Genomic DNA, 25,054 nt, shown 5'->3' with positions numbered 1-25,054 from the left:
CACACATAAGAGGGACCCCTCCTCCCCTCAAATTCACACCACAACATGTGGAGACAGACGACTAACATTTACTGAGCACCAAGGGTGTACCGAGCATGGCTCCACTCCATAAATATCTCAACCACACATGCCAGCAACCCCGGGAGGCGGCATCCTTGCCGTATTTCATCGATTCTAAGATACACAATTGTTTTTTACATTTTAGTGCACCTGAAACGGGGATGCCTCTTATAATCAGCGGCATCTTAAACTGTGACATAGTTGTCCTTGCCCGATCTTGTGCAAACTCGGTCTCGGCTGTTTATACTGTTGTCCCTTCAATGGCGTTTTGTTCTACCGTTGTTACTCCACACGTGGAGTACAGGTGTTTTTTTAAAATGTCTTCGAAAAGATTAGACTGTGATCTGATTGGAAAAGTGATTATGTATGTTGGAAGGCTGGGAACAGAGCAGTGGAGTAAAGTGTGATACTGGTGAAGCAGACACATCATTCACCCTGCAGGGATGACCACACTTCCAGACTTTCTTGCACAACAACCAAGTGCACATGCTTGCAGGAAAGGCTGCACCTCCTGTGCTCTTGATCAGAGGTGGGCAAGCTTTTTATGTAAAGGGTTAGATAGGGAATAATTTTGGTTTTGTGAACAATACAGGTTCTGCTGCAACCACTAAACTCTGCTGTTATAGCGTGAAAGCAGCCATATACAATATATAAACTAATGGGCATGGCTGTGTTCCAATAAAACTTTATTTACAAAAACAGGTGGATATATATAATAATATATATGTATGTATGTATAACTGAACCACTTTGCTGTACACCTGAAGCAAACACAACATTGTAAATCAACTAAAGTTCAATAAAAATTGTAAAAATAAAAAGAGTAATAAAGTATCAGGAAGAACATAAATGGTAAAAAAAACACAACAAAACAACAGGTGGAGGGCTGCATTTGGCCCACAAGCTGTAATTTGTTGACCCTTTCTCTTGATGGAACAAAAAATTGTATTAGATAGGAAAATAAGGGCAGTGCTGACTGCGACTCAAAAAGTGATACAGAAGATTGGAATCCTGAAATGTGAAGGTGTTTTGGAACTATCTTAACTAATGTATTTCAATTATATCTCCCCTTGTGTATACTTATAAGAATAATGTATGATTAAAAAAAAAACTATGTCTAAATAAGTCTCAAATACCTCCTTCAAAAAGTATAAAATTTCTTAGTGAGAAAACATTGTGTATAATTTAATAGCATTTTAAATTTCCTGATGGTTGTGTTAATAAATCGGGCACCTTGGGACTTCCCTGGCTGCCCAGTGGTTAAGAAGCTGCACTTCCACTGCAGGGGGCACGGATTCGATCCCTGGTCAGGGAATCAATATCCTACATGCTGCGCAGAGCGGCCAAAAAAGAAAAAATCGTTCATCTTAAATTCATGGCTTCTTACAACTGAGGAAATAGGGTCTCGTGCCCACTGAGATGCAAATACTGAGGCTCAGAAGGAGAAGTGACCTGGGTCACCCAGTGGTGGCAACTGTGAGCGCAGAGCTGTAGTGGCCAACAGCTCTCTCTCTTCCTCCTCCCGGCTGAGCCCAAACACGACGCTGATCCTGATGGTCCAGGGAAGGGACAGCAAAGGCGGTATCACATGGGGGTAGGGCCTTCATGTGCCTTACTCACCACCCACCCCTGGGGCTGCACTCAGTGCTGGGGCGTAGAGGGCGACTGATAAGTGGTACAGACTCTGAATTCAGATCATAACTCTGCCCCTTACTCCCCTGTGTATGGGCCTCAGTGTTATCATCTATGATAATACAACTTGCTTCAGATGGTTGTTGTGAGGTTTAAATGAGTTAATACAGTTAAAAACACTTAGCACGGAGCCTGACACATAGGAAGTGCTCCATAACTATTAGCTGTGAAGACTTTCATCTTGATATCCTAAGCATCTAGCACATAGCGGGTTCAGTACAAATGAGTGAACTAAATGAGTGAGTGATTACAACAGAGAATGAGAGATAGACAGCTGGGTGGACAGGTGGATGGACAGATGAACTGGAAAACAAATGGACAAGTGCAGAGATGGATTAATGATGGGTAGATGGATGGATGAATAGATGAATATAATTATGGGTGGATGGATGGAGGTAACGATGGGTAGATGAATGGATGGATGTAATGATGGGTGGATGGACTGATGGATGGAGTTGATGGGTAGATGGATGGATGGATGTAAAGATGGGTAGATGGATGGATGAATGAACGGGTGGTTGGGTGGATATAAATACAGGCAGATGGATAAAGAAATAGTGATGGATGCATGGATAGAGGGATGGGTGAATATAGAGACTGGAAGAGAGTAGACTGGCTGGGTGGGTGGAGATTTTGACAGATGGATGAATAGATGGGTGGATGGATGGATAGATGGATGAGCAACCAGGAGCCAGAGGGAGCTCCTCCTCTATAACCTGGAGCCAGACCCCCAGTGGAAGAACTGGGCCCAAGACGAACTCTCACCGGCTGAACCAGAACGTTGTTCTTGCCATAGAGCAGGGTGGCCCGGGAGTTCTGGTGAAGGGACTCTACATAGTCACGGGCGGAGAGGGACGGCCGGTCATCCATGCTGCTACTCGAATGCCTTTTCTGGATCTGGCAATGTGCGGGGAGGTGGCAGATGAGGTCTGGAGTGACCACCAAGGCCCCGGTCCACTCCCCACCTCCACACCAAGTCCAGAACTCAGCCAGACTCCCTCCCAGTGCCCCACCGTCCACCCCACTCACACAGAGGGCCGGACGCTTGGTGGGCGAGTCCTGTCGCAGGTGCAAGCTGTGGATGCGGTGCCTCTGGACAAGCTCGTCGGCTGAGGGGTCCGTCCAGAAGTGATCGGAAGTCTTCATCTTGGTGTACTCCAGGGCGCAGGGCCCCACTGTGGAGCAGACAGGGGCTAGGAACCCATCTCCCTGGAAAGTCCTCCCTCTCTTCTACCACCAGATGGACCACTTATTTCACCATCTCTCCCCTCCAGGCAGCTAGCATGACCCAGGGTCCTGCTAAAGAGAAACCAGCACAAGACCCTGAAAGCAAGAGGCAGGGAGCAGTTTTGAAGGGAGAGGCTGGAGGGAGGCGAGAGAGGTCCTTAGGAGGTGCCCCCTGGAGCTGAGACCAGAGATCCAGAGGAAGCTCAGAGCACTGGACCACTTACCCAACAAAGATGCAAGGATGGGGCCATCCACAGGGTCCATCAGGAGAGCTTCCTTCTCATAATACTTACTAGCAAGAGAGGAAAGGACATACAGGGTTGTATGGTGACCAGCGGAGGCCGCACAATCAACTACAACCTGATGGTTAAGAGCAGACTGGGTTCAACGCCTCTCTGGTCACCCAGTACCTCTGTGAGCCTCAGCTGTCCCATCTGTAAAATGGGGATAATAATAATATGTCTCATAGGGCTGCCAAAGGACGTTTGACAGAGATAACAGATGTAAGGCTCTTAACACAGTGCTTGGCTATAACTGTTTAATACACGGCTTATTAATAATACATTGTTATTAATAATGAGAGTAACAGAAAAAATCATTAGAAGGCTGCCGAGGCCTGGCTGTTCTGTCTGCTTCTCTTGCATCTTCCATTTCAAACATGAAGTCACTTAGAGGCTCAGATGATGTCTGTCCTTCCAATATTATTGAGGCAAACATATGCTTTTTAGCTGTGGTGTGTCCTCAAAAGCTGTAATAATAGGCCTTCCTGTCTGGAAAAACTAAAGCAGATGACGCTGGCCTGACATGCTCAAAAATGCCCCCAGCCTCTGACTCTCCAAAATAACATGGAATGTTGTCAATACGTTCGTGCTGAGGGTTTTGTTTTTTGAGTTGTTGTGCACTGGTTTCTAATTCTTTGCAAAGTCATACAATCTAGAAACAGAACTTCAGAATTGGAAAGGACCTTGTTCTGACCTCCTGAGGGATCTCAGGCCCAGAGAAGGTAAGTGACTTGCTGGAGGCCACACAGCAGGTGGATGCAGGCTACACCCAGCAAGCTTAGCTCTTCTTCCCTTCCTACAACAGGGGGGTGAAGAACACAGGATCTGGAGCCGGACTGAGTGGGAGCCCAGCTCGGCCACTCCCTCCTTCGCTGTGTGTCCCTGGGCAGGTGACTACCTTCTCTAAGCTTCGTTCGGTGCCCTCAGCTGTAAAATGGGAAGAATGAAAGAACTCACCCACTTGGGGTTGCTGGGAGGAGTAAATGTCCAACTGCATGTATTAAGTCCCAACACCGTGAAGTTCTCACTAAATGTGGCAACATCATTGTAATTCTACCCCAAAGAAATCTTCAATCAACCATAAAATTGGCTGAGGCAGAATGACACATCCTGGACATGCTCAACATCAAGTTTATACATTTTGGTGTCAGATCTGAAGCTAATACTTTGAGACACTTTCCAGTCCACGACTCGTATTCTAGTCCAAAAATCAGCACTGTTATGTGATCATAACCTGGAAATAATGCCTTAAAATAGTAGGTAGGTTGGGAGCAAGATGTGACTATATAGGGTAGCCCCAAGGAGTTTCTTCCGGGTGATGGGTTTCTTTGGAACAGTTCTATAGCCTGAGTGTGGTGTTGGTTTTATGAAACTATGCATGTGTTAAAATTTCAAAGAATTATATAGCAAAAAAAAAAAAAGAATGTACCAATACTGTTGGTTTAACAGTATTGCGTCAGTGGCAATTTCTTGGTTTTAAGACTTGTACTACAGTTATGTAGGATGTTAACACTGAGGGTAGGTAAGAACCCTCTGTACTACTGTTTCAGTTCTGTGTGAACCTAAAATTCAAAATACAGTGTCAATGAAGAAATAGTAGGTTGGTATTGCTGCTCAAATAAATTACTAAATAAATATGACCAACTTTTTCAGTGGGAAAACACAAGGTCATATGCCAAAGGCAATTAACTAAAGAGACCCTGGACCCATAACAAGACAGGGGGCAGAGATGTGTTATAATTTACTAGAAGGTGAAGAGGTGAACTGGAACTCCAGAGCCTGGATTTCTTTCAGTTCCTCTCCTGCCTCCGGGCCTTTGCACCTGCTGTTCCCTTTGCTGGGAACACTCTTCCCCATCCTGTTTCACAGTATCCCATCTTCTGGGATACTTTCCCTGACCACCCAGAGGAAATTAAACACCACCCATCTGTCCTGGTACACTCATCACAAATTATCACAATTACTATTTGCCTGTTTTCCCGGCTACAATGCAAGCTTCATGAGGGGAAGGACTTTGGTTTGTACTTTCATACATATTTTCCTAGCAAACAGGCAAAGAATAAAAGATGAGAACAATGATACCCACTCTGTGTGAGGATGTGGTTAAACAGCATTTTCACATACTGAAAGATGGAAAGATTCTCAGATATATTTCTTTCTTTCTTCCATCCTCTCTGTCTCTCTTGCTGGAAAGGGGTGCTGGCCACGAGGAGTCTCAGATCATAGATCCTTCAGTAGCTCCCCACTGTTCTTTTCATAATATCCAAGTTCTTTAACATGACAGGCAAGACCAATGTATCCCCAACATCTAGGTTAGTGCCTGGCACATAGTAGATGCTCATTAAATATTTATTGGGTGAATGAATGGATGCATGGATGAATGTTTGCCAAGAGGACTTACATTGTAAAACCTTTATACCATGTCAAGCTGAGCTAGGAGAGAAAATGTAAAAAATATCACTATGCATTTCCAAAATGCTGTGTACTCACTAACTCCTTTTCTCACCTCTTCTCCAGAGTGGCAGCAATTCCCATCCCGTCCCATTCACCAGAAGAGACAACAGAGGCACAGAGAAGCTAAGTGAGTCCCCTAGGGCCACATAGTGAATAGACTGTGCGCTTCATTCATGGGAAAAGGAACATCTCTAAGATTGCAAGATCCTTACACCCCACCCCAATTCCAAAGACCCTGCATTGCTATTAAGCACCCAAATCTTCCCAAGTTTCTAAGCTAGGCTAGTTCAGAGTCAAACATCCAGAAGGCCCTTATTTAATCACTTTCACATCAAGTGTATATCAAGGGGGCAAAGGGTAAGCAGTTGTGTGAGAGGGTGCAATTCCTAAGAAGGCCAGCAGGTGGTGGCAGAGCGCACCCAGGTGTCTTCCGCTCACCTGCTGTTTTCCACAAGGTAATGAACAATTTTGTCTAGGACCTTCTCAAACAAGGCTGTACGGATCCACAGGTGCTTGATGGCGAGTGGGGACAGGTTGGGAAGTTTTGGCAGCTTTCGCACATTCTCCTGGAGGCCCTGGATCTGGTTTCGCCTTCAAGACCAGTAAAGGAAGAGAATAGATATTCACAAAAGAGGAAATCCAACAGGATCAATATGCAAATGCAAAAGTGTCCAACTTCTCTAAGAAATCAAGGAATGTCAATTAGAACAACAACAAGAGCCCATATTGCTCCTGGAGAACGGGAAAAGAGTTGAAAAAATAATACGGAGTGAGTGTGAAGATGTGGTAAGACTGACACTTTCATACACTGTTGATGGGTGAGCCAGATTCTCATACTGAAATTTCTTTTTTTTTTAACATCTTTATCGTAGCATAATTGCTTTACAATGGTGTGTTAGTTTCTGCTTTATAACAAAGTGAATCAGTTATACATATACATATGTTCCCATATCTCTTCCCTCTTGCGTCTCCCTCCCTCCCACCCTCCCTATCCCACCCCTCTAGGTGGTCACAAAGCACCGAGCTGATCTCCCTGTGCTATGCGGCTGCTTCCCACTAGCTATCTATTTTACGTTTGGTAGTGTATGTATGTCCATGCCACTCTCTCACTTTGTCACAGCTTACCTTCCCCCTCCCCACATCCTCAAGTCCATTCTCTAGTAGGTCTGTGTCTTTATTCCTGTCTTGCCCCTATTGGAATTTCTGTCTCTCTCTTACTTTCTCTCTCTCTCTCTTGGCTGGAAAGGAGTGCTGGCCAAGAAGAGTCTTGGATTATAGATCTTTTGGTGGCTCCCCATTGCCCTGGAGAAGGAAGCTTTTTAACATGACTAGCAGGGCACTCCATGACCTTGCCCGTTTGCCTCTCCAGCCACCTCCTTACCACTCTCTGCCTCTGACCCCATGATCCAGCCAGACAGAGATATCGGTGGATCCCTGAGGCTGCGAAGCTCTCATATGAGGACTTTTGTGAGCTGCTGCTTCTTCCCGGCTTCCCCCGCCCACCCTATTCCCTGGCTGACTCCTTCTCACTCTTGAGGTCTCAGCGAGGGCACCCCCTCCTACAGGAAGCCCTCTTGCACCAGCTGAAGCTGGGGAGGGGCGCCTCCTCTGTGTTCCCTCAACCTCTGCAGCTTAACTTCCCACTCACTTCTCTGTCTTCCCCTCCACACTGTGACCTCGAGGGTATGGACAATGCAACTGCTTTTAAAATAAAATATTGAGTCTACCAAGTGGCAAGCCTTGGCCCTTTTTCACGCCTGTATCTCCAGGGCCCAGCACAGTGCCTGGCATATACAAAGGGCTCAGTAAATATGTCCATGAATGAATGATTGCACAAATGAATGAATGGACACCTGGAATGGACATCTCTCATTCCTCCATTAGAAAGTTGCTCCCAATGTTTTGGAAGGTCCATGGAAATCGATCCCTTTTAAGAAGTTATCAGCAAAAAAAAAAAAAAAAAAAAAAAAGAAGTTATCAGCAAACACCTGGGAATTTAGCAGATGGATTGGAAGGCACCTGAAGACCAGTTGGCCGAGGAGTCAGATTCCAAATGGGAGTTGGCAATGCCAAATCCATAGCCTTACCCATCATGCAGTTCTGGCCAGCAGCCCGGGGCTGGCAGGGCCCAAAGGGCAAGGAAAGGGCCATTTCTCATCCAGTGAAGTAGAGTAACCACTCATGGCAGAGAGGGCACACACATGACATGCATGCCTCTCTCTCCCTTCTGTTGCCCATAACAGGCATGGCTAACCAATCCATGCCCTCCTTCCCATAAAGCCCACTCACAGCTCCAGAATCTTTCACAATGCAACTCTCTGTGCAGGTACTAGGACCAAATGGGTTTGAAACCTATTTGCCATCCCTGACCAGGCTTCAGGTAGGGGGTTTGGCTGTGCAGTTGGGACGCTGGGTGTGGCTCGGGTGGAAGTCCCTCATGTTCACACTCTCAGGCCATGAGCCTCCCCCCAGTACACACAATCAGCCACTAAGACAACATCCCCTTCAATGGCTGCTTCACTGTGAGCATCTGTCCATGCAGACAGAGACCATGTTGGTTATGTTAAACTTTGATCTTCCTGCATTTGGCACAGGCTTGGCTCAGAGTAGGCACTTATTCATTTTACAGTTGTTTCTTGGGCATTTCCCAGGTGCTGAGCACTGTCTCAGACATTGGGGACCTAATGGGGGATAGCACAGGTGCAGCTGCCTGCCCTCAAGGAGTTCAGGGTCAAGTCGGGGAGACAGACAACAATCAAGTAAACAGTAAACGAATGAATGAATAAATTACAGATGGTGATAACAACTGGGAAGACAATAAACAGAGGGATATAAAAGAGAAATGGGGTGAGGGTTGGAATTTACCATTAGTTAGGGGAAGGCCTGAGGATGACAAGGAACCAGCCATGGAAGGTGAGGGGTGTGAACTGGGTGGAGGGTACAGGGTGTGCAAAGGACCTGGGGTGTGAAAGAATCTGGCGGGTTTGAGGAGCAGAATGGAGAGTGGAGAGGGTGCAGGCTCTCACAGAGCCCGGGGAGGAGCAGGGGCTATCCTCTGGGGGTACCCTAGCCTGTACCCCGTTCTCAGCACTTACGCGCTCTCGATCAGCTGCTCCAGGTCCTGCACCTTGCGGCTCAGCTCCTCTGCTGGCGGGAAGCTCTTGCCCACTTTCATGAAGAGAGCTGCGATCTTGTTGCTGCGCAGGAAGCCAGCCGCCCGCCTCCGCAGGCCATGCAGGACGCAGGCCTCCACAGCCGCTGCAGGGACACAACGATCAGCAGGCCCTGCCTATGCTCCCCAGTGCCCAGCCTGGCTCTGAGCTTCAGACACACACAGGTACCTTGAAGATCCAGGGACCCCAGAATCACAAATTTCATGGCAGCATCATAGCAAAAAGCACACCTGCCTCTCCACCACCCAGCCCCTCAAACGGGAGCAAGGGGGCTTAGTGGTGAACCCACGCTTGCTGCCCAAGGTCAGATCATCTCTGTTCACATTCTCTCCTGGCCAATAACCAGCTGTGTGACAGGGGGCAATTACTTCCCCTCCCTGTGCCTCAGTTTCCTCATCTGTAAAAAGGGGATGGTATGAACATTAACCTCGTGAGGTTGCTGTTAGGATGAGGTGGAAAAAATGCACGGAAAGCACTTTGCACAGAGCCTGGCACATAGTGTGTGCTTTACGAATGTTAGCTATTACGCCTGTCAATGAGGGAGGGGAGCCTGGACCATGTGACTGCTGAGCTTTATTCCGGTTAGGGAATCACATTGTTGTCATTACTACTGTGACTCCAGTAACAGCTAACATTATGGATCTCATTTGATCTCTGCCACAGCCAGGCAGAAAGGAAAACCATCCATTTTTCAGATGTGGAAACTGAGGCTCCCAGAGGTAAACTGAACTGCCCAGGGCCACCCAGCAAATAAGTGATGGAGCTGGGATTCAAACCCACATCTGAACCCAAGGCGTGCTCACAACACTTGTGCCTCCACAAAGGGCCTCTGAAGAGAGGATTTAGTCATAATCTTCCCATTTCTGTGTTTCCCCTGGAGGCCTGCCCAGCCCTCCTCAAATAAGAGACCTAGGGTGTAGCCTGGGTTCTACCACTAACTTGCTGTGTGACCTCAGGCAAATAACTTTCCCCCTCTGGTCCTCAGTGTTCCCTTCTAAGAAACAGACCCTGTGCAGGCCATGCTGATGGCCCCTATCTTATATCTGATACTCTCAGCAGCCTTTATTTATCTTCTTACTTTCCGTCTTACACAGCAGACTGGGGGCTCTCTGGTATGCACTGGAGCATAATCAATGTTTATGGGAAAATGTGAATTTATAATAAGAGGTACCCCTTCTTGGGCACCTACTGGGTGTCAGACCAGTGTTAAGGTTTACCTTCCCTGATCCCCATGGCAAAACTCATGAAGCAAGTGTTCTAGTTACTGTCATTTCAGAAGAGGAGAGCAGCACTCAAGAGCCTGGCCAAGGTCATGCCATGTGCAAGGAGAAATACTGAGAGGTTTCGGTTTAATTGCTTGTGTTGTTTTTGTTGTTGTTAGCAATGACTTGGCTTTGAAGGATTGTTCACATGTTGCCTAATCTGCTCACGGATTTAAAATATTCTGGGTGATGATCTCTAAAATATCTTCAGTTTGGCTTACATACCCAGAACTTTCATTTCTTTATACTGATTAAGGTCCTGATCCATTCTGGCGTGGCAGACATTATTCCATTCCTTCCGACAACGGCTCATAAGGAACAATGGACAAAAGGAACCGCAGGGACATCCCTCAGGTTGCATTTAGAGCCAGCAGATTTCTCTCACCCCCAAACTCTGATCAGAGTTAGAGAAATATTATGATTTTTATCACTCTCTAGTCTTCTAAGTCTTTAACTGGTAGGAATGCTAGTGAGTCCCAAAATAGACATGCATATCATGTCTTTTGCAAATAAAAATGTCCAGGAGAAAAAAGAAAGCCAGAGATATATATCTATATTTATATACAGAGATATATATTCCCATATATATGTATGTGTATATATATGTGTATGCATAAATGTGTACTTTTATACATAACGTAACATCTTACAGAAAAACCCGAATGAACTTTTTGGCCAACCCAATATATACATAAAACATATTTCTGGCACTTCCCTGGTAGTCCAGTGGTTAAGACTCGGCACTTTCACTGCCATGGGCCCAGGTTTGATCTCTGCTTAGGGAACTAAGATCCCCCAAGCCAGGAGGCGCAGCCAAAATATATATATATGTGTATATATATGTATTTATTGATGTAAATAAATGCATTATCACCTAAAAAAATAAGATCTCGCCCAAGGTCACCCAACCAAGAAGTGGCAGAGGTGGGATGTGAACAGAGGTGGGCTGCAAGGGGCTGAGCTGACGTCAGTGGTCTCCCAGGTCATGGCATGTGCTTGGCCAGCTGCAGGCCCACGGGTGGTGTCCCCAGCCATCTGGATGGAAGCTGATGGGCCCCTCTATAGGGCCAAGACCGTGAGGGGGGCATTACAGCTTGTCCTTTGTTATGAGACTCCAATCACGAAATAAAAAGGTTTTATAAATAAAAAGGGAGAAAGAAACACTCCCACGTATATGTACACACGGCTTATGCACTGAATCCTGACTTCAGGGACACGGTAAACACCTGTCTCTAGCCATTGTGAAAGTACAGTAAGAACCTGGCAGCGAGGTTATTTCTGGAACCCTGTGGGCCTTGCAGGTTCAAGGAGAGAAGTCTCAGTCACGCTTTGAGCCTGCCTCCTTTGCTGAGCCAGCTGGAAGAGATCCCTCAGGATGTGTCTATGGCTCTTGATTCCTTATTATTATTTTTTAAGTCCTCATTCATCCTCTCTCTTTACCTGGGTGAGGAAAGGATATAGAGCCCATCCCTTAGATGCACGACCCTTGGTCGCTTGGGGTAGGGTCAGTGCGAACGGAACCCACGGGAGGGAAGGCATCCTTCTGTGTCAACCATGATTACCTTTTCCCGGGCTGCAGATGTCATTCTTTTTTTTTTTTTTTTTTTTTTTTTTTGCGGTACGCGGGCCTCTCACTGTTGTGGCCTCTCCCGTTGCGGAGCACAGGCTCCGGACGCGCAGGCTCAGCGGCCATGGCTCACGGGCCCAGCCGCTCCACGACATGTGGGATCTTCCTGGACCGGGGCACGAACCCATGTCCCCTGCATCGGCAGGCGGACTCTCAACCGCTGCGCCACCAGGGAAGCCCCCCAGATGTCATTCTTAATTTCTTCTCTACTTCCAAATCTTTTCTCTACTTCCAAATTCCCTAATGGAGTCCCTTTAGAATCCAAAAATAACTTCGCAGTTAAAAAGCAAAAGAATGACATGAGAACTTTGCTCAAAGAAAGACTCCATATCCCCAGGGCAGCCCACAGAGGGAAAAAAAGCCGCTTTGCAAGGCCACGGGCCACTAACTCACCACAGAAAGAGATGATGTGGCTGCTGTCTTCGTGGACAAACTTGCGCGTGACAGCTTCCTCCATAATCTGCTTCACCTGGAAGGCAGAGGCACCAGAGGGGGAGACCCAAACCCACTCGGGGTGCAGACACCTCAAAGGGCTACATCACCCCCCACGGTGTTCTCAGGCTGCTTGGGATGTTTTGGTAACTGCTTTCCTTCCACATCCTGCCTGCTGTGTTTTCTGTAGGGCTAGGGTCTGTGGCCTCTGATAGCTCCACACTTCACACTGAACTAAATTATTTTTTCAGGCTCTCTGCATAATGGGCTTCTCTTGAGGTGTCACGAAAAATGTCCTCTCCTTCCTGACTGTCCACATCATCTAAGGCATCCCACCTCTAACTCCTTCCATCCCCTGTTATGGTTTCTTCAGAGTACTTCCTGTCCTATTTGTTTACTGTCTGTCTCCATCTTCTACAATATAATTTCCCCAAGGGCAGGGCCTTGTCTGCCTTTTTTTTCACGGCTGTATCCATGGAGCCTAGAACAGTGCCTGGTCCACAGTAGGTCTCCATAAATATTTTCTAAGTGAGTGGATGAATGAATGAATGAATGAATGAAACGGGTATATTAAAAAAAACAGGAAGGTGTAGTATGAAAAATCAGCCCTGGAATCCTGTAGACCACAGTTCAAACCCCTGCTCAGGTACCTACCAGCTGGATTTGTGATCTTATTTTGGGAAACAGAGGCTTAGCAATGTGTAGAAATTCACCCAGAAATGTAGAGCTGGCCCAGAGTGGAGACAGAATCCAAGCTGGGTCTGACTCCCCAGGCTGTGTGTTTTTCATACTACATTCACTCATTCAACAAATATTTATTGAATACCTGTGATGTGCCAGGAACAGGGGACACAGTGCTGAAAGAGCAGCCATGCCTCTGCTTATGGAGGTAGCCCTCTGGTGGCTTGAATGCCCTTCTGCTTTGCTGGATTCTGGGCCCCACTGTGTCTGGAGTCACTGTAGTACTTTAGCAAAGTGTTTCTCCCCTCTAAGGCCTCAGTTTGCCCACCTGGAGGTTGAGGAGGTCAGAAGAGATGACCTCAAAACCTGGCCCCAGCTCTACATCTCTGGGGCTGTGATGTGGGGATCCGGAATCCACCCCCATCGATGAGCCCCTACTCCCTTCTGGCTGCCCTTCAGCCCATCTACACTCGGCCTGGCCAGCCCATCCACGCACCTGTCTGAGAGCAGTCTCAGGCTCTCAGTGCCCCTCTCTCCCTTCCTTCTGATTGCCTTCTGGAGAGGAAGACAGAACCCAAAGCATCCTTGGCCATGTTCTCCAGAAAAACACATGGCAGTGACCACCTGAGAGCTGACACAGCACTTCCCCCGACACAACCAAGTCAGCACCCGCACCGTGAACAGCTCCCGGCCACTAAGCCCAGCAAGCTCTAAGCCTGGTTTTGCCAGCAGCATTTCAAAGTCTGAAAACTAATCTAACTGAGCCCGTGGAACTGGTCCCACTTACAAATAGGGAAACTGAGGTTCAGGAAGAGGAACTAGCCCACCCAAGGCCACACGGCTGGGAAGCAGCAGAGCTGGAATTCCAACTTATAAAAATGTTTCTCATTTTGGCTCCAGCGGCCATATCCTGAACCCTCTAGTTATTAGCTGTATTTCCTCAGGCAAATCATGTCGCCTCTCTGAACCTTAGTTTTCTCACTGGGTAAAGGGCTTGTAGGAACAGCACCTACAAGGGGCAATGGGAGGACTGCACAAGGTAATGCACTCCACGTGCTGAGTACAGAGCCTGGTGCGCAGTGTACCTGCAATAAACGTTAGCTGCATGCAGGTCATTGCCCTACCGAGAACCTCACACCTCACTTCCTTTACCATTATTCTGGTCCTGCCTGAAACATAACCTGTTAAGATTAAATTTCTTTGCTTGGGGGCCCACAGTGGCTGCTTTTGTAACATCCATCAGAGTTGTGATGATTTTGTCAGCACCTGTCCCCCCTGCCAAGCTGTGGACCCCATGAGGGCAAGCACTCGTGTCTCCCTGCTTAACAACTGTGGTTCCAGCACACAGTAGGTGCTCAATAAAGTTCTGTTTGAGGAATGGATGGCTTGAAAGATCATGATTGACTTCTGCTTTGGTGGAATATTCTAGTTGAAAAACATGCTTTCTTGTCACTATAACTATGGGTAAATGGAGCAGCAGCATAATGATCCCTGGAGCAAACAAAGGCACAGAGAGGTGGAGTAACCTGCCCAGAGTCACACAGCTGGTGAGGAGTGGATTCAGGGCTTGGACCCAGGTTTATCCGACTCCAGGGGTTGAGCCCCTTCTACAACATGTCGTTAAGCCCACATGGTCTCAGAGCATTTGTCCCCCTCTCTGCCCTCCTCAACCTCAGGTACCTGCCTCCCTCTTTTCTCTGCTCCCAGCACCTAGACTTGGACATCCTTTGGGAATAGAGGCAGAGGGAGTGAGTTCAGGCCAGATAGTGGCGACGGTGGACTGTCAGGGAGGCATGGGGGTGGGTGTCCAGGCAGCTGGATCGGGAGTACTTTCAAAAGCACAGTGAGTAATCAAGAGCCAAGAATTGGGAGCCAAACAGACTTGGGTTCAAATCCTGGCTCAGCCACTTACTAGCTGTAGGAGCTTAGGCAAGTTCCTTTACCTAGCTCCAATTTCTACAGAATCGTTTTACTGACTCTTTTGGCTCCACCATCGAAATAGACTCAGAGTCCAACCATTTTTCCTCCCCTCCACCAGCACTGCCCAGATGCAAGTGATCCTGGTCCAAGTCATATCTCTCCTAGATTGACACTAACCTCTCACTGGTCTCCCTGCATCTACATCCTAGAGGCTATCTTAACATGTCCAGAAGGATCTTGTTAAAAGGTAAGTCAACAGAACAACCAGACAGAAGGTCAATAAGGAAACAGAGGACTTGGATGACATTATAGACCAACTGGACCTAACAGACACATGAACTATCCAACCAACAAGAGCAGAATACACACTTTTCTCAAGTGTACATGGAATAGTCTTCAGATTAATGTGTTAGGACACAAAACAAGTCTTAACAAATTTAAAAAGACTGAAATCAAAGGAAGTATCTCTTCCGATCACAATGGAATGAAGCTAGAAATCAACAGCAGAAGGAAAACTGGGAAATCCAGAAATAAATGAAAATTTAAACACACGCTTAAACAATGAGTCAAAGAAATCACAAGGAAAATCAACAAACATCTTGAGACAAAAGAAAACGAAAACACAGCATGCAAAAATTTATGGGATGAAAGGGAAGCAGTGATAAGAGGGAAATTTACAGTTGGAAATACTTACATTAAAGAATAAAGATCCCAAATCAGCAATCTAACTTTACACCTTAACGAACTATAAAAGGAGAATAAACTAAACCCAAAGCTAGCAGAGGGAAATCAAGATTAGAAATAAACAAAATAGAGAACAGAAAAAATTAACAAAAGCAAGAGTTGGTTCAAACAATCAGAAAAATTGACAAACCGTTAAGCCGGACTGACTAAGAAAAAAGGAGAGGGCTTCCTCGGTGGCGTAGTGGATAAGAATCTGCTTGCCAATGCAGGGGACACGGGTTTGATCCCTGGTCGGGGAAGATCCCACACGCCGTGGAGCAGCTAAGCCCGTGCGCCACAACTACTGAGCCTATGCTCTAGAGCCCGCGAGCCACAACTACTGAAGCCCGTGCGCCTAGAGCCCGTGCTGTACAAGAGAAGCCACTGCAATGAGAAGCCCGCACACTGCAACGAAGGGTAGCCCCTGCTTTCCACAACTAGAGAAAGCCCGCGCGCAGCAACGAAGACCCAACGCAGCCAAAAATAAATAAATAAATAAATATTTTTTTTAAAAAAGAGAAAAGGAGAGAAGACTCAAATAATTGAAATCAGAATAGAAAGAGGGGACATTACAAGGGACGCCACAGAAATAAAAAGGATTATAAGAGAATACTATGAACAACTGGATACCAACAGATTGAATAACCTAATAGACACTTAATAGACTATAGTATAGTTTAAACATAACACTTACATGCACTGGGAAACAAAAAAATTCATGTGATTCATTTTACTGTGATATTTGCTTTATTGTGGTCGTCTGCAACCAAACCTGCATTATCTCCGAGTCAAGCCTGTATAAGAAAAGCCCACAGCTACCATCATACTCAGTGGTGAAAGCCTGAAAAAGCTTTTCCTAAAGTTCAGGAACAAAATAAAGATGCTTGCTTTTACCTCTTCTATTTAACATAGCACTGGAAGTCAGCCAGATATATTAGGCAAGAAAAGAAACAAAAGAGGGACACACACTGGAAAGGAAGAAGGAACATTATCTCTTTTTCCAGATGACATGATCTTATATTTAGATATTATATACAGAGAGAGAGGTTTGTATGCCCATGTTCATAGCAGTGTAATTCACAATAGCCAAAAGGTGGAAACAACCCAAGGGTTCATCGATGGATGATAGATAAACAAAATGTAGTGTATACATACAATGGAGAATTATTTAGCCTTAAAAAGGAAGGAAATTCTGACACATGCTACAACATGGATGAACCTTTGAGCACATCATGTTAAGTGAAATAAGCCAGACATGAAGAGGCAGATACTGTAGGATTCCACTTATATGAGGCACCTAAAGTAGTCAAATGCATAGAGAAAGTAGAATGGGGCTGCCAGAAGTTGGGGTGGGGATGAGGGGAAAATGGGGAGTTAGTGCTTAATGGGTACAGAATTTCAGTTTTGCAAGATAAAAAGAGTTCTGGACATTGGCTACACAATAATGTAAACATACTTAACACTACTGAACTTAAAAATGGTGAAGGATGTGAATTTTCTGTTCTCTGTATTTTACCACAATTTTAAGAAGCATGTATGTGTTAATGTAGTATAAATAAATATTTTCTAGTTAGAAAAAACAGGGTAAGTCCAACCACCATCCCTCCGGTGCTCAGAGCTCTCCTGTGACTCCCATCTCACCTGGAGTGACAACCCAAGTGCTCACGATGGCCCACAAGGCTCCACATAACCTGGGTCCATCACTGTCCTCCCAACCTCCTCCCCCACTGGTCCCGTAACTCACTCCACATACCCCATATCTCCTGGCTGTTTGTCCAGCTCAGAGGGCACGGTCCCACCTCACGCCTTCACACTTGCTGTTCCCTTTACTGAATGCTTTTTCCCTAGAAACCTACACGGTTCAACTCTCCACTCAAATGTCACCATCCCTGATCATCCTATTTAAAATCTCAACCCCACCCCAGCCAGCACTCAACATACCCCTTTTCTGCTTATTTCTCTCCATAGTGTTTATTGCCCCTAGCATGCTATGTATTTTACTTCTTTCTTGGCAGCTCTTGACTTCCATGACCCATATGCATCACTTACCGCCCTATTCTTAAGACCTAGAAGAGCACATAGTAGGCACTCAATAAGTATCTGTTGGATGAATGCATACTTCCTACGGGGAGGTTTAAATGAGGAAGTATAGGTAAAGCACTCAGCATAATGCCTGATACATAGTAGGTGCTCAATGAATAGTAACATTTTAATAATGATGACCATGACCTCTTTGCTGCCTGTCAACAAGTCGAATCTGGTCCACGAACCCCACGTCCCTGCCATCAAACACATGTATGCAGGTAAAACCAAGTTACAATAAACAAAATTAACCTTGCAGGGGAAACACGGCCACCAAGGGCAGCCTACATGGGGTGAGGTTGAGCTTGGGGTTATAAGCAGGTGGGATGGAATGAGCGAGTACTAATAAGTCTGAGTGTGTCATAGTTTGCAAAGCCCTCTCCTGCCTGCCTCACCTCACTGGATCATTACAAGAATTTCACAGTAATACCCTCTCCATTCAGAGAGGAGGAAACTGAGACGGAGGGAGGATACTCCTTGCAATGGGCTGTTTAGGTTCCTCCAAAATTCATATGCTGAAATCCTAACTTGCACTGTGATGAGATTAGGAGGTGAGAACCCTGATTTACAGCAGGTCTGCCAGAAGTACAAGGAACAACCTGAGATGTGCAACTGGTACCTGAAATTGGGGGGTCAGTCTTGTGGGACTGAGCCCTTAACCTGTGGGATCGGATGCCATCTCTGATAGATGGTGTCAGAACTGAGTTAATTGTAGGACGCTCAGCTGGCGTCGGGGGATTGTTTTTTGTGCAGAAAACCCACAGTCTGGTGTCAGGAGTATTGTGTGGGGACAGGTGAGAGCAAAGGAGAAACACACAGGAGGGGCGTGTTTTTGCAGCTCACCGACCCAGCACAGGAACATTTGGCTCTGCCGGGCTGGTGTTCCCTGCAGCAGCAGGACAGCTCTGGGGGGGTGGGAGGAGTGCCGAAGCGTGACCACTCCATTTCAGGGCAGGCCTCAGCTCCTTCCAGAGGGCCAGCCCTCTCTTAAGCAGGTCGCAGCCCTCCTGCCAACGTCCTCCTGTTCCTTGAAGGCGGCCATCTGCCTGTCACCCTCTGGAGTGGCTCTGATGCAGAGGCCCTGCTGCCAGCCTGCCTCTTTCCCCACGGTTAGCGCAGAGACCACCAGGCCCCATCGGCTCCCTCCACAAAAGGAGGCTGTGAGCTTCCTCAGGATGCGTGAAAAACCCTTCAGCTTTAACTTCCGGCTCTGCTAGCAACTAGTAGGGGCCCTTAGGCTGGCGCCACCCCTCTGGCCTCAAAGACCTGCCCAGGATGCCTTAACCTCTTTCCATTCCTTTTCCTTGTCACCTCCCCTAATGTTATGGGCTCAGCTGTGTCCCTCCCCGGCCCCCCACCAAATTCATGTTGAAATCCTATCCCTTAGGACCTCAGAATGTGACAGTATTTGGAGATGAGATCTTTACAGAGTGATTAAGTTAAAATCAGGACATTCGAGTGAGCCTTCATCTGGTATCATCTGGGGTCTTTATAAGAAGAGGAAATTTGAACATGGACAGGTACAGAGGGAAGGCCATGTGAAGATACAGGGAGAAGACAGTCATCAACAGCTGAGGAGAGAGACCCAGAACAGACCCTTCCCGTCCGGCCCTCCAAAGGACCCAATCCTGCCGACACCTCGATCTTGGACCTCCAGCCTCTAGAACTGTGAGAAAATAAATTTCTGTTGTTTAAGCCACCAAGTGGTGCCTTGATATGGCAGCCCGAGCAGACTAATACATCTGCCGTCGTCCTCCCTCCCTCTCTCTGGAAGGCCTGGAGCATCCCTAACCACCACATGTGGCAGATAACACTGATGTAGTACAAAGAGGATGGGGCCTGGGGGCTTTGACGTCTCTGTGTTGCAGGATGGCCTGGTCAAGCAAAATTAAGATTCAGAGGTCAGCTGGCGGCAAAACCATGGGCAGGTGTCTTTAATGGGGGCTCTGTGTTTGAGTGATAGCAAGTGGGGTTTCTGGTTTGGGGCTGGAAAGGAAGGAAGAGTGTGGGGTACAGGGGCCATGGGACTCAGGGGTGGGGAGAGGATGGCGGTGGGAGCCGTGAGAAGGTTCTGATAATGTGGCAGATGCTGCAATGCACCACTCAGATCCCATGAGGACCAGAGGCTGCCAGCTGCTGGGAGGGCTGCTGTCCCTTAGGAAACAGGGTCACTTCAGCTGCAGAGAGGGCCTCCCCCAAGGTCGCAGTGCTTCCCGGGGTGGCCTATCCAGTGAATGATGCATGTGGGGTGTGAAGATCTGGCATCCTTGCCCTCACATGGGACAGCCCTGAAGGGCCGTCCCAGCTCTCCACAGGGCTGACTGAGGCTTCCATGGAGGCCACATCGTGGCCCAACTTCTCCCTCCACCCACTCCTGCTTCTCTGCCTCACCTCTCCTGGTGTTGACCCCAAGAGTGTGCCCTCATAGACCTCCTGCATCCTGATCTCTATCTCAGCACTGACCTCGGATCAACACGTCTGGACAGCAATCTACAGGGACAAGTTGCAAGTGATACAAATGCAGGTGAATTCATCTGGGCAGGCAGCAAGAGAACCAGCCCTCAGATACTGAGTTCAAGGTGGAGAGAGCTGCAGGGATGGAGTCAGACAGTCCTGCCCTGAAGGGGCCCTTAGTCCAAAGAGCCACAAGCTAAGAGAGGTGGGAGGTAAGTGCGATGGGGACCAGCAGAGCTCCTTGGGGCGGGGCCCAGAAGCACCAGCACTGGCACCAGCTGGGAACTGGTTAGAGATACAAATGCTCAGCCTCACCCTGGACCTACTGAATCAGAAACTCTGGGGTGGTGATCAAGCCCTTCAGGTGATCTCAAGCACGCTCAGACTGTACTCAAGAACTAAGGGGATGGAAAAGGAGAGCGGGGGAGAGTGGGGAAGGGTGGGGGAGGATATAAAATAAGGAGCTGCCCCAAAATCCTTAAGAAAGAGGCGTAGCAGTCACAGCTCTCTCTGGGGACCCTCCCCACACAGCCTGCCCCTTCTGGGAACCTCTCCCTCCCACCCTGATCAGAGTGGGGCCAGTAGCGGTTCCTGGTTCCCCAATGTTAATATCACGGGGTGCTGCATGCTTCCCGGGGTCTCACAGCATCCTTCCCTTGCCTTAGTCAACAGCCCTTTATTAAATTCACCTTAATGTACTCAGTTTGGGGGAAGCACTTGCTTCCTATTGACACCCTGACTGCATACACGCATTGTCTCAACTCCAAAATCTGCAGAGCAGAGAAGGCCATCTGCTTACAGCTGTGGATCCTGAAACTCAAAGGTAACCTTGCTGTTGAGGTCACACAGCTGGGAAGCTGGCTGCAGGGAGGAGCCCGTGGCTGCCTGGCTCTGGGCCTCTTGTCCTGGGGATGGATCTGGGGGTGGGTGGTGGAGGGGAGAATGCAGCACCCAGGGTGTTCTCAGCCTGAACAAGGGGTTCCGGCGAGTGAGGGCCCCTCCCCACCTCCGTTGGCTCCCAGCTGTGGGCTAGAATATCTCCCCAGAAGTTCATAACAGGCTGACAGCCGGAGGCCAGGAGAGGAAATTAAAAGGCAATGCTGTGGAAGCCTCCCCCAGAAGGTCACTGAGAGTCTTGCAGAAGAGGGCATGGTCTCGCCGCAGGAAGAAAGAGGCTGCTGCCCACTCCTGCGAGGGGGGAACCCATCCCCGAGGACAGATCAGCACTGTGGGCAGGGGAAGAGGGTCTGGCAGCTGCAGAAGACTTCCAAAATTAGCTCCACCACCTTCCCCCTCTCAGACCCCCAGACATGGTCTTGAACTTGGTCCATGTTGGAGGCAGACAGATTGAGGGACCGTGGGGTGGTTTGGAGACAGTGGCAGTGGCAGGGTGCCATCCTGGCTCCTTGTGGCCTGTGTAATTTTCTAAGCTTTGGACCAGGAATCCCACCCCATTTGGGCGGCACAGAGGCAGTGACTATGGTTGGTGCCACTCTGGAGCCACACAGACCTGCATTCTCAACCTAGCCCAGCCACTCACGTCCAGTGTGAGCTCGGTCGAGTCGTGCCCCTGCTGACACCTCAGTTTCCTCACCTGTAAAGTGGAACTTATCACCCCCTGGGGCTGTGCTGAGAATTAAATGTGATGTGACTGGTGAAAGGGCAGGCCGGGCTAGCACACAGTAGGAGCTTTATGACGCTAAAGCTTACCCTCACTTTTTGGGCACTCGCTGTGTTCCAGGGATTATTCGTAAGCACAACCTTAATGAGGTCATTTCCCAAGTTATTCCCATTTTATAGATGGGGAAACTGACACACAAACATTAGCTAACCTGACCCAGGTCACGCAGAGGCAGCAGGATTCAGACCCAGGGCCTTTGTTCTAACAAACACTTTGTCTCTCACTGCAGAAGCGGAGGCCACTGTGAACCAAATGCTTCTGTTATTCTCCTTTTGTTTTGTCATTCTGCTTTTGTTATTAGAATAAAAGAGAATGTATACTAAGAGCATCTATGAAGTGCCAGGTGATCTGTATAGAATGTCTGATTTAATCCTCACGAGAGCATTATTATCCCCATTTTTTTTTTTTTTTGCAGTACACGGGCCTCTCACTGTTGTGGCCTCTCCCGTTGCGGAGCACAGGCTCCGGACGTGCAGGCTCAGCGGCCATGGCTCACGGGCCCAGCCACTCCGCGGCATGTGGGATCTTCCCGGACCGGGGCACGAACCCGTGTCCCCTGCATCGGCAGGCGGACTCTCAACCACTGCGCCACCAGGAAAGCCCTATTATCCCCATTTTAAAGATGGTTAAAGTGAGGCACAGAGAGTTTATACAACTTGCCTGTAGGTCACACAGCCAGGACTTGAAGCCAGGTCTGTCTGACGGCCTGACCTGGAGCCCTGCCTCCAGCCCTGCCCAACCCTGGGTCAGGCCCTCTGAAATCCCAAGATGCTGAGAAACCTGTGAGGAGGGATTCTCCAGTGTCTCCCAACTTGGGGATGGAAAGAGGCACTGAAGTGGGAGTCAGAAGACCTGGGTCACCTGGATGTGACTCTGCCAACTACATCCCACTGTGGGGACCCTTCAGAGGCAGGGGGACCTCAAAGGTCACAGTGGTCGGGAAACTGTGATCTCTCTCCAGCTCCATTCTAAGGAGTCCTCCAACAACTGCTTGCATTTCTCCAACGATGGGGAGCTCACTCTTTTTGGAACCAGCTTCTCAGCTCTAAGGACAGGATGTGAGGAGGCAGCTGAGAGAGGCTAAGAGCCCAGGAGGTGGAGTCACTGACCTGGGGTCCAATCCTTGGCCACTCACTGCCCACATGATGCTAGACAAGCTTCCCCATCTGTAAAATGGCGTGGATGGTCTTAGCACCCCTACCTCACAGGGGTAATGTGAGGCTTGAATGAGATTGTGGAGACTGTACCTGGCACATAGTAGGGATGCTACAAACAGTAATGACTCTTCAGATGATAGTGATGGTCAGGTTCACTGCGTGGCCCACGGTGGATATTCATGAGGGTTAGTTAGTTAGGTGAATGGCCAATTGCTAAGGGGCCCTTTCAGCTCTATTCACCAACCCCAGCTTCCTCTGGCTGTGGCCCAGCCGTGCCTCCACATCAGGCCTCAGAGCACCTACCCCACCTCACCGCTGGCCCCACCCGGCAACCATTCAGAAATATGCCCCGCCCTCCCCCATCCCTCCCTCCCTCTACCTGCAAATATTTAAACAGCATAAAAGGAGGATTAATCTCAGGAGGGAGACAGGGAAATCCGGGCCAATCTGCAAAGCCAGAAAGGGGGCTCCTGGTGGCTCCCCGGGCTGCCCTGTGTCTCTCCTCCTCACACCTGCCACCTGCCCACACCCAGGTACCCTCATGTTGCCCACCTGGAACCCTGCCAGGTTCCAAATCAACTTGCTCCTCCTCCCTGACTCTCCACACTGTGCGGTGTTCACTCCTCTAAGCCCCAGACGGGAATCACATGGCCCAGTATGCAGGCCTGTCATAAGGATTACGGAAAATACAGGCAGGGGACCTCAAATGAGACCCAGCACACAGCTGGCACCATATAAAGAGAGGCATTTTAGTGATGTGAGTAAGAACATGGGCTTGGGAGCCACCAGGCCCAGGTCAAACTCCAGCTCTGCTGCTAGCTGGGGAACCTTGGGCCTCAAGTTTCCTCATCTGTGAAATGGGGATGATGTTTGCACCACCTCACAGGGCTGCTATGTGAGGATTCCAAGACAAAACAGGCACAGTGCTCAGACCACCCTGTCTAAAACAGTCTCTTGCATGGCACCCTAGAAATTATCACAGCCTGATCGTCACTACACGTCTGTGGATTTATTTGTTCAGTGTCCGTCTCTCCCAGGTAAACCTTGAGCCCCTCAGACAAGCAGTTCAATATATATTTGGTGATCACTCTGATTATACCAATAACACGAATACCAGTAGCTGATGCTTATGGAGCTGGGTTCCAGGCAGTGTCCTAAGCCCTTTTGACGCCTGATCTCATTTGCTATGTGTGTAAGGCTGGGGTCAGCAAACTTCTTCTGTAATAAGTCAGACAGCAAATACTTCAGGCTTTAGGATAGTGGTGCCATATAAAATACAGGATGCCCAGTAAAATCTAAATTTCAGATAAATAAGAAATACATATATATATTTAGTATAAGTATGTTCCAAATAGCGAATGGTAAATACTTTTGCTAAAACATTACTGTTTCCCTGAAAGTCAAATTTAATTGGGCTTTCTGAATTTTCATTTGCTAAATCTGGCAAACCTCTTTTTTAGACCACCTACAGTCTACATCACAGAGCCTCTTTTGCTTTTACAACCCTTTGTAAGGTAAAAAGCACTCTTGGCTCAAGGGCAGCACACAAACAGGCTACATTTGGGCCACGGGGACCCCTGGTTTAAAGCAGCCAGCACAGTGCCTGTGGCATATAGGAGGCCTAAATAAACATCACCAGAGCTGCCGCTTGCTCGGTGGAGGCCTTAGAGCATCCGCACGCCAGCTGGGGTCTCAGGTGGTAGATGCCTGGTGGTGCAGGTGGGTGAGTAATGCTTAGGTAGCAACAGCTTCTGAGATGGAGGCCCCTAGGCAGCCTGACTCTTACGTCTACAAGAAACTCATGGTGGAGAGGACCGTTAGATTAGGATGGCTGGAGGGCCTTCGAAGTGGTTTTAAAAATAACTCTCAGGGACTTCCCTGGTGGCGCAGTGGTTGAGAATCCGCCTGCCAATGTTCGAGTCCTGGTCTGGGAAGATCCCACAGGCCGCGGAGCAACTAAGCCAGTGCACCACAACTACTGAGGCTGTGCTCTAGAGCCCGTGAGCCACAACTACTGAGCCATCGAACCTCAACTACTGAAGCCCGCGCGCCTAGAGCCCGTGCTCCGCAACAAGAGAAGCCACCACAATGAGAAGCACGTGCACCACAACAAAGAGTAGCCCCCGCTCACTGCAACTAGAGAAAGCC

The 25,054-nt window shown here is 48.2% G+C and overlaps 1 protein-coding gene across 3 annotated transcripts in view; it reads right to left on the bottom strand.

Moving 5' to 3' along the window:
• Positions 1 to 25,054, bottom strand: part of SGSM1 (small G protein signaling modulator 1) — an 87,321-nt gene that overhangs the window by 46,152 nt on the left and 16,115 nt on the right. For all 3 annotated transcript variants that reach the window (XM_081253095.1, XM_081253093.1, XM_081253094.1), the window contains exons 3-8: positions 12,170 to 12,245; positions 8,810 to 8,972; positions 6,153 to 6,305; positions 3,204 to 3,271; positions 2,782 to 2,927; positions 2,518 to 2,649 (exon numbers count right to left, since the gene is read on the bottom strand). In XM_081253095.1, the coding sequence (XP_081109221.1) occupies positions 2,518 to 2,649; positions 2,782 to 2,927; positions 3,204 to 3,271; positions 6,153 to 6,305; positions 8,810 to 8,972; positions 12,170 to 12,245 (738 nt within the window). The remainder of the gene's footprint in view (positions 1 to 2,517; positions 2,650 to 2,781; positions 2,928 to 3,203; positions 3,272 to 6,152; positions 6,306 to 8,809; positions 8,973 to 12,169; positions 12,246 to 25,054) is intronic.

Source organism: Mesoplodon bidens (genome assembly GCF_964165515.1).
Source record: "Mesoplodon bidens genome assembly, chromosome: 13".
Taxonomy (NCBI): Eukaryota; Metazoa; Chordata; class Mammalia; order Artiodactyla; family Ziphiidae; genus Mesoplodon; species Mesoplodon bidens.
The sequence above is the reverse complement of the archived record's forward strand: the minus strand, read 5'-3'. Positions and strand labels throughout refer to the sequence as shown.